This window comes from Marmota monax, unplaced genomic scaffold (assembly GCF_021218885.2).
Source record: "Marmota monax isolate L192 unplaced genomic scaffold, Marmota_monax_Labrador192_F-V1.1 WCK01_AAM20220418_F8-fsc01648, whole genome shotgun sequence".
Classification (NCBI taxonomy): Eukaryota; Metazoa; Chordata; class Mammalia; order Rodentia; family Sciuridae; genus Marmota; species Marmota monax.
In genome coordinates this window covers 37,054-49,896 of record NW_026694984.1, presented here as the reverse complement: position 1 = coordinate 49,896, position 12,843 = coordinate 37,054, and the positions used below count along the sequence as shown (strand labels likewise).

Sequence of the window (12,843 nt, the reverse complement as noted above, 5' to 3'; positions counted from 1 at the left end):
TAAATTTATTAGAGAAATCCTTATATGGATGAATTCCACATAATTCAAAATGCAGTGTATTGACTGTATAGCATGCAACATAATTGTAAAATCTAAGATATGTGGATGGATGACACATGGTTGGAGTGGGGATGTGACAATTCTGGGTGAAGAATATGGCCCTTATTATATGAGTAGTCACAGTGTTATTATTACGACAGATAAAAATAGAAACAACCCAGATGTCCATCCAGTAGAAATGAATAATCAAAGGGTCTCTTATTCATAAAATGAAATGCTATGCAGTCATAAAAGAAAACAAGATTCAGAAACATGCTGCAACATGGATATATTCAGACAAAGGGATGCTAAATGAGGGGAGACTGATATAAAGGACATATTAGATGACGTTTATGCTTAGGATAAGTGAACACATAGAACCATAAAGTAAAGTTTCTAAGGAATAGGGATAGAATAGAAGGCAAGTGACCCCCCCATAGATTTTTTTTACATTATTTTTTTAATTTGTTTTAATTAGTTACACGTGACAGTATAATGATCTTGACAGATCATACATTTGAATCAGATGGGATATAATTTCTCATTTTTCTGAGTGTACAGGTTGCAAAATCACATTGGTCATGTAGTCACATATATACACACAGCATTGATAATGTCTATTTTATTCTGCTGTCCTTCCATTTCCCCTTCCTCTCCCCACCCCTCCTATCACTTCTCTCTACCCAATCTAATGTGACACACTTTTTATTTTCGCCCTCACATCATCATACATATATTCTGTATAACAATGAGGTTATCCTTCCATCTTCCATGCAAGTACTAGTAAAGTTACTTAGTCATTACTTATCCATTAAGACTATGGAGAATATTTTAAAAAGCAGAAATTTTTTTTTAAAAAAAGGTGTTGGAAATGACTAATGTGAGGGGCTGATTTCCTTCACATTCTGTTTTAATTAGACAAGGATGACATAGATCATATTTTATAGTAAAACTATGTATGCATTCTATGTACTTGGCACCATAAAATTTACTCATAGTTTTCATTCTGTCATATATCAGTTTGTTGATAATAGTCAATAATAAAAACTCTAACTTTCATAAAGATGTGGATATATTCAGAGGGGAAAATAAAGAACCATAAATATAATTAAGTCATAAGTTTGCATAACAACAAAGCCTGAGGGAATAGCTTCAGAGAGTTAAATCCCAAAAGTTACCTGGTATAATTCCATGCTACCTGCTTAAGGTTCAGTTAACAAAGAAATGTCAGGTAAATTTTTGACAGGTAAGTTCCTGAGTTTCCAAACTCAAAGACTTGAGGTTTAAAGAAATTACATTTAAAAAAAGACATCTGTAAATGAATCATTTTATGCCAAGCTACTCTGTTCCATAAATTCTGGTTTTATGATAAAAAATGATGATTTCTTCTCAAAACTGGAAGACATAAGTAAATTTCCTTACCAATGAATTTCCTGTTTACTAATTCCATTTTAATATAGATTCACCAACAAATGTTCACTTTTTTATACCATATAGGTATTTGCATTGGATTAAGTGGTTTAGTTTTTATTTTTTTGCTGTTTTCTTATTTAATAGATATTTGAAGTACTGAATTACAAATAATTATATATGCAAAATCACCTCAGGATGAATCATATACTATTGTTACTTAGGCCAAAAGCAGAAAAACAGACATCCCATTTATATCTATCTCCCACTATTTCTCATATTCCAGTTAGGAATAATACACACATGCAATCACTTTAGAAGTACATAAATCCACTTATGGTTAAGTAAAACATGCCTATTCAAAAATCCTTATTCTTTTTCTTTATTTTTAAAGTATAAGCTTCCATTTACGATCTAGTTGAAATGTAAATATATGTATTAAATGAAGGTGGTTTTACTGTTTTTTTAGCATTTTTCTTTGCATGGTCCGTAGGCTAATCTTTAATTCCAGACTATCTTTAAAAAGAGGCAACAATCATTGTGGTAAAATCATACAACATTTATAAAAAATACAAAAATCAATGAATATTTATTTTATATTTCACAAACACTAAAAGCCATATGTAATAACAGTAGAATAAGATTTTTTTTATTTTTATTAGTCAGTGATATGCTTAATATTTCTAGAGCTACTACAATGATCTTTTCAACCAATCATGATTTTTGAAAACCAATGTAATTGAAGTTACCCTTTTGGTCTATGTGAATGTTGTCAATTCTCTAACTGTAATAGTTACTCTAGTGTTTCTTCCATATTATTTTGCAGATGAACACAGATTTCAGTGGAATAAAAATATTCTCCTTAACATAAGAAGGAAAGATGGAGAGAAAGTAATGAAATTGTAGAAATCACATATTTCTTAAATGACATTCAGATTTGAATCAAAATTTTCTATCAGCTTTCTCACATTTATCATGAATATTGTCAAGCAGATACAATTGTTCTTTAAAGAGTGACACATGAATGGGTGTTTTTCTGAGACTAAAAAGAAAATCTAGGAAACAAGTGGCGTTCTTCCATGTAGATACAGTCTGAATGTAAAGAATGAAACATGAATATATCTTTTTTTTTAAATGATTTATCCAAAAGTTAGGTAAGAACAAGGAATAATGGACAGAGGAAATTGTTCCTCACAGACTGAATTTATTTTTATGGGAATTACTAATAACCCTGAAATGAAAAGCACTCTATTTGCTATGTTTCTCCTGGTTTATCTCATTAATTTTCTGGCGATTCTTGGAATTATCTTCTTGATTAGAGTGGATCCCCAGCTTCACACACCAATGTACTTTTTCCTCAGCCACCTCTCTTTCTGTGACCTCTGCTATTCCACAGCAATTGGACCCAAGATGCTGGTTGACATATTTGTTAAGAACAAATCAATTTCCTTTATTGGCTGTGCTCTGCAGTTCTTGATCTTCTGCATCTTTGCTGATTCTGAGTGTCTGCTGCTGGCAGTGATGGCCTTTGATAGGTACAAGGCCATCAGCAACCCCTTGCTGTACACAGTCAACATGTCCAGCAGGGTTTGCTACCTGCTCATGATTGGGGTTTACCTTGTGGGCCTGGGAGATGCTTTGATACACACGACATTAACATTCCGCTTATGTTTCTGTGGGTCTAATGAGATTAATCATTTCTTCTGTGATGTCCCTCCTCTCCTGTTACTGTCTTGCTCTGACACACAGGTCAATGAGTTAGCAATATTCACACTTGTTGGTTTCATTGAACTGAGCACCTTTTCTGGAGTCCTGGTCTCTTATGGCTACATCCTCTCATCAGTCTTAAAGATCCGCTCTGCTGAGGGGAGGCTCAAAGCTTTCTCCACCTGTGCCTCCCACTTGACTGCAGTTGCAGTTTTCCAGGGCACCATGCTCTTCATGTATTTTCGGCCCAGTTCTTCCTACTCTTTTGATCAAGACAAAATGACCTCACTGTTCTACACCATTGTGATTCCCATGTTGAACCCCCTGATTTATAGCCTTCGGAATAAGGATGTGAAAGAGGCCCTGGAAAAACTCAAAAATAAAAGATGGACTTAAATAATTATAATATTTAGACATTGTCTGCATATTCATAGTTAGGGTTATTTTAAAATATTACATGATGCACAGAAGGAAAATTGTTTCACATAGTTTATTAAATAAGTATCTGTACTAATTTTTAGTTATAAGAAAATGTTTCAGTTGTACAAACGTTCTGCTTCCATGTTTACCTGAAATTAACATGTTATCTCCATTTAGAAAAAAATCCTCAAATTTTTAATTTTCTCAAAGTTTTACTTGCTCATTCTCCTATTTGTGTTTTATTTCAATTATATTACAATACAGTAAACTCTTGTTAACTGCCTTTTATATATTTTTGTGCCTTATGTTTTATTGTGAATTTATTAGTTTATATAAGAGTGTACATTGTAATCTAGGTAAATCAGTCAATTCATTAATTATGATAATAGGCCTCAAAAAACTCTGAAATAAAAAAAGATGAGGAGTTACATTTCAAAGCAAAATGCCTAAATATAATGTGCAGGAAAAAAATCTTCCTTGGACAGCAAAGGTCAGTTTCACATTTAAAATCTTTCAGAGATATTGATTCTAGGCTGAGATTTGGGCAACTAGAGAAGTCTTCATATGGACAAATCCATGACATTTAAAAAGCAAATAATACAATAAAGAATTAAAATGAACTTGTTAGGGACTATTTTGTGATGAAATTATCAAGTTCATCTCCTCAGTAACTTCTTCCAGGAAGATTTCTCTTCCTTCTTCCCCATTCTCGGTCCTGGTCAAGTCATCATCTGTCCTCCACAAACATTTACTTCTTTAAAGAATTGTATAATCAATTTTTTTCTTAAGTCAATATCTCCAATATGATATTGTGAGCATATTCGCTTAAGGACTGAGCATTTTATCCTATTTAAAATACTTGCCTGAAATCTGGGACACAAAATGGGTAAAGTAAACAAATTCTAAAATAAGATTGCCAAATAGCAAAGTAGTTCTGAGTACATAATAGATGCTGTTAAAGAAAAAGAAAACAATCAGTGGCATGGTATATATATATATATATATATATATATATATATATATATAGAGAGAGAGAGAGAGAGAGAGAGAGAGAGAGACAACACATACACACACACCACATCCCAAATATCTTTAAAGAAAGTACATAAAATTGTTGTGTATACAAATCCAAAATATTCACAGTGACATGAATATCAACTTAATAGCAAGTAAATGGCCTATATATGTGTATATCCTTGATATTTGCTTTTATCAATATTCTGTACATTGATTTTCTCATGACTCAAGTACTGATTTAACTTCTTGTGAATCGCCACATTTTAAGAGCCCTGGAAAACACAAGGCATTGCTTAATTATCCTTTTCAATTTTGGAAGCAAAAGTCACTGTGTCTCTCTGGTTTTCCAGCTGCCTCAGGGATATGTCTCTTTGTGAAAATACTACAGGCTAAAATGAAGATCCAAAAATCTCTGCTTCCAAAGTTGCATGTGAAACACTTTGACAAGTTAGGAGAAGACATCCTGATGGAAAATACCTATGCAACATCCTTAACAAAAGGCTTCATATATTTCCACCTGTTCCATATTTTATCAATTAACCCCCTACTCTTTTTTATTTTTTTTTGTTTGTTTTAATTGATTATACATACTCTTTTGCAATGTTTACTTATAAGCACTGTCATTCTTTGTTTCCCTGATGTCATGCCACCTAAAGGATGCTATTCAGAATCAAAGTCTTGGAGAGGTGATAAAATCATGACAGAGCACTTAGGAATGGCTTAATAGTTTTACCGTTTATTTTTTTTTTCCTGGAACTGTGAAATGCCATTGCCCTCCACACTATTTTCTATTAGTAAAAATGTTAATGATTTCCAGCCAAGTTGATAGAAATAAAACAAATGGTCCGCCAGTGTGGAAACCCTTGCTATTTGCTCCCTTTTCTTTTCAGTCAGTGTTGGGATACTGCCTAGGTTTACAAATGGATCCTAATGGCCTCTGAAGGTTCTTTGGCTCTCTAATTTTGTAAGTTTTCAAATATTGCTTTAAAATCAGCACATTTTAACTTCTGTGAGAAATTATAAAAAGTAATTTTTAAGATATATATTTTATTGTGCTTCTTTCAGGAATCTAACATGAGAAATTTCTATGGATTCAGTGAAACAATGCCTACAAAACACTATAAGTTGACTCTTTCACTTATGGGTTTTAGACAACTCAGTGCCTAATATATATGACAATCTGTGGTGATAATTAAATAATGTAAAATGCCTGACTAGGTTTAGAAGGCTAAAATTTTCTTTTAAAGGTGAAATCTATTTGTTCTTATAGGCTATTTCTTAGAATATATGTTTTAAAATAACCCTTATACATGATAAATTATGTATGCATAATTTTACTTATAAGTAGATGTTTTATAATATGAAAATTAGATATAAGAAAAATGGTTATTAATAGAAGAGATTAAATAAATTAATGGATGCAAATAGAAAGGAAAGCATCATATCTAATCACAATATTTATTTGTATGCAAGGTATGTTAATCTGACATTATTTTTGTTGAAGATGAGAAACTCCTTAGTATAGAAAACAAAACCTAGTTATCATAAGACCATGTGAAAACTGTTCATTTTTGCTCCCTTGTAAAATTATTTCTATTTTTGTCTTTTATTTCTTTTTACCTAAAAAGTTTAGTACCAGGGACTAAACTCAGGGATACTGGACTACTGATCTGCATGCCCAACCCTATTTTGCATTTTATTTAGAGACAGGGTCTTGTTGAGTTACTTAGTGCCTTGCTGTTATTGAGGCTGGCTTTGAACTCATGATTCTCCTGTCTCAGCCTTCCAAGCCACTGGGTTTAGAGGCATGCGTCACCATGGCCACCATAATATTTGAATGTGTTTGATAAAGAATATTTGTGTGTTCGTGTCCATGTAAATGTTTAAGGATTCACTGATTTTACATTTATGTCATTAAAACAAATAAACTGGCACACTGAGATATGGAATGTTGGTTGACTGCAGCCACTTTAGTGTTACATGACCTAATATTGGGCATTAAACTAGATAAGAAAGTAAGAACAATTTTTTTTTATGTTTTCAAAAACTGGTCTGCATTTATTTCCCAATTACCTTACATCTTTAAAATATCAGATGCTAAACTTATTCCCAAGGGATAAAGTGCTCAGCACCCATGGGTCAAACACAGAGATCTTTAAAATCCCAGGCAATCTGAAGACAATGAATAGCCTTGGGAAGGATTAGGTGCATCCGGATACCAGGTCTGTAGCTCTGAATCAGGTTCTGAATTTTTTTTTTTTTTTAATTTTACTTTTGTTCTATCTTATATATTACTTTAGTTTTTTGTAACACTTTTGAAATAAAAGTAAAATTGTTATATAACAGAAGAAAATTATGAAACTTGATGCAAACATTTACTATAATTACTTTATTTATTTAGCAATTTAAATAATACAAATATAGCAGAGAATACACTAAATGCTACCATGGTATATGGTAATTATATACCATATACCATGTAGCATTATTAATTAATATCATTTGTCATTTAACCTCTTTCATGCATTTTTATATATCTTAAAACCTTCTCATATTACAAAGAAAATCACTGCTTTTAGAGATCTTTAAATTGTGGTAAATATTTAAATGAGTTTATGCTGAGATACAGAGACCTGCACATTGACCATTGTACTCCTGGTAAGGTTTCAAATTTTCATTTTTCTTCATTTACCTTCAACTAGACTTTTCTTATATCTTCACTGGTTAAAGGTCACAGCAGCAATGTTATTATAAGATGTACAATTAGTTTTGACAAAATATGACAGTGGGACCTATAATTCCATTGGCCTTTTAAATCAAAATTAGCAGAATTCATTGGTATAAAAGAGAAACAGGGAACAATGAAAATAATAAAACATATAACAAATTTGGTGAGACACAGTTCAGAGACAAATCTCTCTGAGGATATGGAACAGTGAACAAATAAAATATTCATTATGTATTACTTTCATAATATGAACTGTAGTGAACAGATCATGTGGATACTAGTTAATTGAAAGGACTCATCTAGTAAACTACAGTGCTTTTCTTGCCTTTATGTTACCTACCCTACCAATGTCTCTGCAATTAAGTTCACAATGCCTTTAGAATCTCAGCCAGATCATAACCACTTTAAAAGGGAAAAATGGTGCACTCTGGCATGTTTCCTTCTACCTATGCTAGTTTACTGCTCATGAAACCCAGACTATCTACTTCTCCAGAAACAACTAACCTTCCTACCCTAGTGAGTCCTCATCTACACACCATCTTCTTCCCAGTGACAATAGCATATAGACATATGATAGCAGCTAAATAGCACTAAAAAGGTAAAGGAGAGGTAGAAAGCTAGTGTAAGACTAATTGCTACTTGCCCAGGTATCCAAGACAATGAGGGAACAAGAATGGGATGTATACTTTATTTCCATCTTCACATAACTAAAATTCTTTCTTACAGGATGAAGAATTTTCTACAAATTTGACATCAACAACAGTCTCCTCAGAAAATGTGGATATCTGGACCAACTAATTGTAGGAACTATTACATTAAATTATAAGTACATCAACTTATTAATCTATACAAAGAACTAACAAAAATATTTCCAAGAACTACATAGGTTTTCATAAAAGCATCAGGCATAATTTAGATGAAAGAATATTATAACTTTTCCAATAGAGAAAACTAATCTTAAATAACTGTAGCATTCTTTCTTCAATGATTACTGAAAGGACGGAAGGAAGGAAGAAATCAAGGAAGGGATGGAGGGAGGGAGGGAGGGAGGAAGGGAGAGAGAGAGAGAAAATTCAGTGAGCCAGGAGATTAACTAGTACTAAGGAAAGATTGTGAAGGAAGAAAGAAAGGAAGGAAGGAAGGAAGAGAGGGAGGAAGGGAGAGAGAGAAAGACGACAGAGTGAGCCAGGAGATTAACTAGTACTAAGGAAAGACTGTGATGACCTCCACTTTCACTTTGTTTTTACATATACAGGAATTTCCAGATCTGAACAATGGCAGTTGAGAACTTCACTCTGTTTACTGAGTTCATCTTCTTGGGACTATCTGGCAGACAGGATGTGCAAAAGGGGCTCTTTGTGTTCTTCCTTGTTTATGGCATAACCTTGATTGCCAATCTAGGGATGATCTTGCTGATCAAGGTGAACCCCAGACTTCACACACCCATGTATTTTTTCCTGAGCAATCTGTCTTTCTGTGACATCTGCTATTCTTCCACTGTCTCTCCAAAGATGCTGGCTGATTTCTTATCTGAGCAAAAGGAAATTACACATGATTTATGTGCCATCCAAATGTATTTTTTTGGTGCAGATGTGGAATGTCTCATGTTGGCTGTCATGGCCTATGATTGATATGTTGCCATCTGCAATCCACTTCTTTATACAATCGCAATGTCCAGGAGGATCTGTACCCAGCTAGTGGCAGTTGCCTACCTTGTAGGCTTGGTAGACTCAGCAATCCACACTTGCTTGACATTTCGATTGTCCTTCTGCAATTCAAATGTCATCAATCACTTTTTCTGTGACATCCCACCTTTGCTAGCCCTCTCTTGCTCAGATACCTCCATCAACGAGATAGTGATGTTCACCTTCATGGCTGTGTTGTAGGACTCAGCATTGTCACTGTCCTCCTCTCCTACAGCTACATCATCACGACTATCTTTAGGATGAACTCAGCTGAAGGCAGACATAAAGCCTTCTCCACATGCGCCTCTCACTTTACAGCTGTGGCCATATTTCATGGCACACTCCTTTTCATGTATTTTCGACCCAGCTCAAGTTACTCAATGGAGGCAGATAAAATGGCCTATGTTTTCTACACAGTTGTTATCCCCATGTTGAACCCTCTGATCTACAGCTTAAGAAATAAGGATGTAAAGGGTGCTCTGAACAAAGCTATCAGCACTAACTTGTGTTCTGGGTGAAATCATGTTTCACACTCAGAAGATATCAACAGATTTTGAGAGTAAAACATAAATGCATTGACATCGGTTCTTATCAGTAGAAACTTGGAAATATCTATTGTGATGAAATTGAGATTAAGTAGCTGTAATTATTGGTCTTCCTGTTTTAAGTGAAGAGCAAAAGAACATCACTGAGGTGTTTTGCAGAAAGGGTCTTTTAATGTCTCCCACCTTTTTGATCTTTGAGCCAGAAAGATGCCTTGCTAATTCAACACACCCTCCTTAAGCTTCAACTTCAAATATGGGTTTAGTGGACACAGTTGACACACTGGAGGAAAATTGAGGGAGTAAAACTCATTCTTCGTGGTTTCCTTCCTAAGCACTAATGTCTTTCTATAAATTTCCATTATAACACTTAGAATAACTAAATAGTAAATAAAAAATTAAGAGTGAAAAAGAGGGAGCACATTAGACACAATTTTTAAGGCACTGTTCTTGTCTGGTTCCTTTCCCATTATTTTTGGCTCTGTTGTTTGGGGTGTTTGGCTTCAGAGAGCCATTTGAAAACAGTAACGGAATAAACCAAGCAGTGTCTCCTGCAAAATAAATGCAAAAAGGAGTATTTGTAAATTTAAAGGTTCTCCCTTCCTCACTTTTCATGAACTATTTTGTTTTAGAGGAAGTCTCTCCACACCTCTTGGCTTCTGCTTAAACTGAAAGAAAATATCAGTAAAAGAGGGCATTTAATGTACAGAACTTCTTAGCTCACATCCACTCTTCTCCAGTCTGCCTCAATTAGCAGTAATAACCCCTGAACCAGAAGCTAGAGCCTTTCCTTTCACCTTGTAGTCTGGGCATAGGAGTGGACTTCCCTCTTTGCCCTCAGATTAGAGGACAGATGTGGTGCTGCACAGTTGGAAGCCAGAGATTTAAGACCAGGACCTTCTCCAAAGGCATCTGGAAAGGTGCCTCCTTCTCTCTCAGTGGGTTCATAGCATTTTATAATATATTATTGTTAGTTAAAATTAGAACAATGGTAATGACCAATTGGTACAGTTTAAGTTGTAAGGAAGAAGAATTAACATAAATATATATAAAGAAGTAACATTGACATTATTATTTCCTTTAGAATGATTTATATTGGTTCTTTCTATGTCTGAAAAATAAACTGAAACTCTATTATAAACAATGTTAATAATGGTCATTTAAGCGTGGTTGAGTATCAGAAAATACTATAAATATTCTAATAGTTAAATTAATTGGTGGCGAATGTTGTCAATGTTATCACTCATTGGTTAATCTGGTGATGAATAATATCACAGAATTTCAAGCTTTCAAGAGCATTCATCTTATCTCAGGTTGTTGTTATAAATGGAAGATTGCATTTATGCAAGTTTTTCATTAAAATCCTCTTCCCTACTTGTATACATCATTTTGTTTATAAAATGTGCTAAAAAACTATTACATTAAAATTTATAGAAATGAACAAATTTATAAAAATATGTAATTTTCTCAGAATGTATATCTTGTATTACTGGCTGAATAATTTAAAAGAAACAAACAATAGTGTCCTATCTTTTAAATATCTGCTTGTCTCTATAATCTCAGGTGGCATACATATCGTTCATGGAATATATTACTTATAAGGAGCTCTTAATCATTGTCCAGTTTCCCAACTCAATGTGATTTATTGAAAACATATTCAATATATTGGCATATATAAAAAGCAAACACACATTGTGAATTCCTTTTGCTACATATTTCTCATATATTTTTGTCAGCTTTTCTTTTAAAGAAAGATATATAACAGTCTTTAATTTTTGACTTTATTGTTTTGTTTTAATTATTAAAAATGATAAACATAAGAGAGAATTTAAGAATAAAATTTGGACCTTAAAGTGAGCCAGGTATTGGTTTCAAATCTGTGTGCTCTCATTACTTGGTGGTTATGTGTCTACGTTCAGGTCTTAGATTTTTCATCTGTGAAACAGGGGTTTAATATACACATTCTCTGATTATATCTTTATATCCATATTTATCAGTTACATACATAAAGGATAGTAGACATACATATGATTTTGTTCTGGACAGTCTCTGTGAGTCTACTGAGTAAGCTCTCAGGAACTGATCTCCTAGTGCTCCAAGAAAGGATGGTGTTGCTGATAGAACCACGTCATGAGTTGTTCTCTAGGATCTGTCTCCCTTAGCTGGTCAGAATCCAGCTTTAGAATATGGTTTCCATCATGTGTGCAGCTTTCTCCTTATCCTCCTCATGACCTATTTTCTTGACTCTGCCTTTGCTCCTGGTTAAAGCTGAGTAGAGGCTCCTCGTGCTACCCCTGCTGACATTCTGCCAAGCACACCTCTATGCTGCTCAGATCAGGGGCCTAAAACTTCACTAAGGAGTTCAGTCCCAGACTCCACATTTCCAAGAAATTTGGATAATTAATCCCACAGCAACTCATTTTATGTTATACCCTGAGGGGCTGATCCTAAAAGCTCTTGCTGAAATGGCAGCTATGAAGAATCAACAGCCATCTATTTTGAAACATCCATGCACTTCAAAAAATATTTATTGCTAAGTACTCAGGTTGAAGTATTTAGTTCTCTTCAGTCTCAGAATGCCATATTCTTACTGATCATTATGGATAAATTATTTTTTTACAAAAATACATCCCATTATAGTGAGTGAAACTGTGGCTGTAAGTTACAATCCACCATATATTTTCCTTGTCAGAAAGTCTTCCTCTTTGCTCATGGGCTTTCTAATTATTTAACCTCATCTTCAGATTTAACTTTTTTTTTTTTTTACTTCTCATCCACATATTCTGTAAAGGTCTTTTCCAGCAGCCAACTAAGCCATAACCCCACCAATTTCAGGCTTCAATGCCCAGTCTTGACCCTAACATTAAAGAATCCCTCAGAAATTTTTGCTTTGTACTTTATATATCAAGAAATTTCGTACCCATTCGACTTTTTAGGAAACAGTCTAAGAACCAGACTTTATATTATTCTATATAGACAAATTTGTTAACAATTGACCTATTTTTTAGACATCCTACTTGGTAATAACTTGTAATGGACATCCAAGCATATAGTACCACTGTGGAAAATGAACTGAAAATATTGTAAAAGGAATAACAATTTTTTTTCATGTCAGATATATATGGCAAGAACTGAAAACAATCAATAGTAAACCTGTATTTTTTTCATAAAATTTACTCAGAATATAAACCAGGAAGACATTATGAAACAAATGCAAAAGATACAAATAACAAATCAAAATTTATAAATAACTTTTGTAGGAAAATAGAACACAGACATAAATAAATGTAAGACA

At 33.6% G+C, this 12,843-nt stretch overlaps 1 protein-coding gene and 1 pseudogene across 1 annotated transcript; both read left to right on the top strand.

Moving 5' to 3' along the window:
- Nucleotides 1–2,619: 2,619 nt before the first annotated feature.
- Nucleotides 2,620–3,540, top strand: LOC124081287 (olfactory receptor 5W2-like; the record flags this gene model as incomplete). The annotated part of the gene is made up of 1 exon (XM_046427500.1): nt 2,620–3,540. A coding segment is annotated over exon 1 (921 nt), but the record flags the coding sequence as incomplete, so codon positions are not given.
- A 5,055-nt stretch (nt 3,541–8,595) lies between these two features.
- Nucleotides 8,596–9,524, top strand: LOC124081288 (olfactory receptor 5AP2-like; annotated as a pseudogene).
- Nucleotides 9,525–12,843: the final 3,319 nt, after the last annotated feature.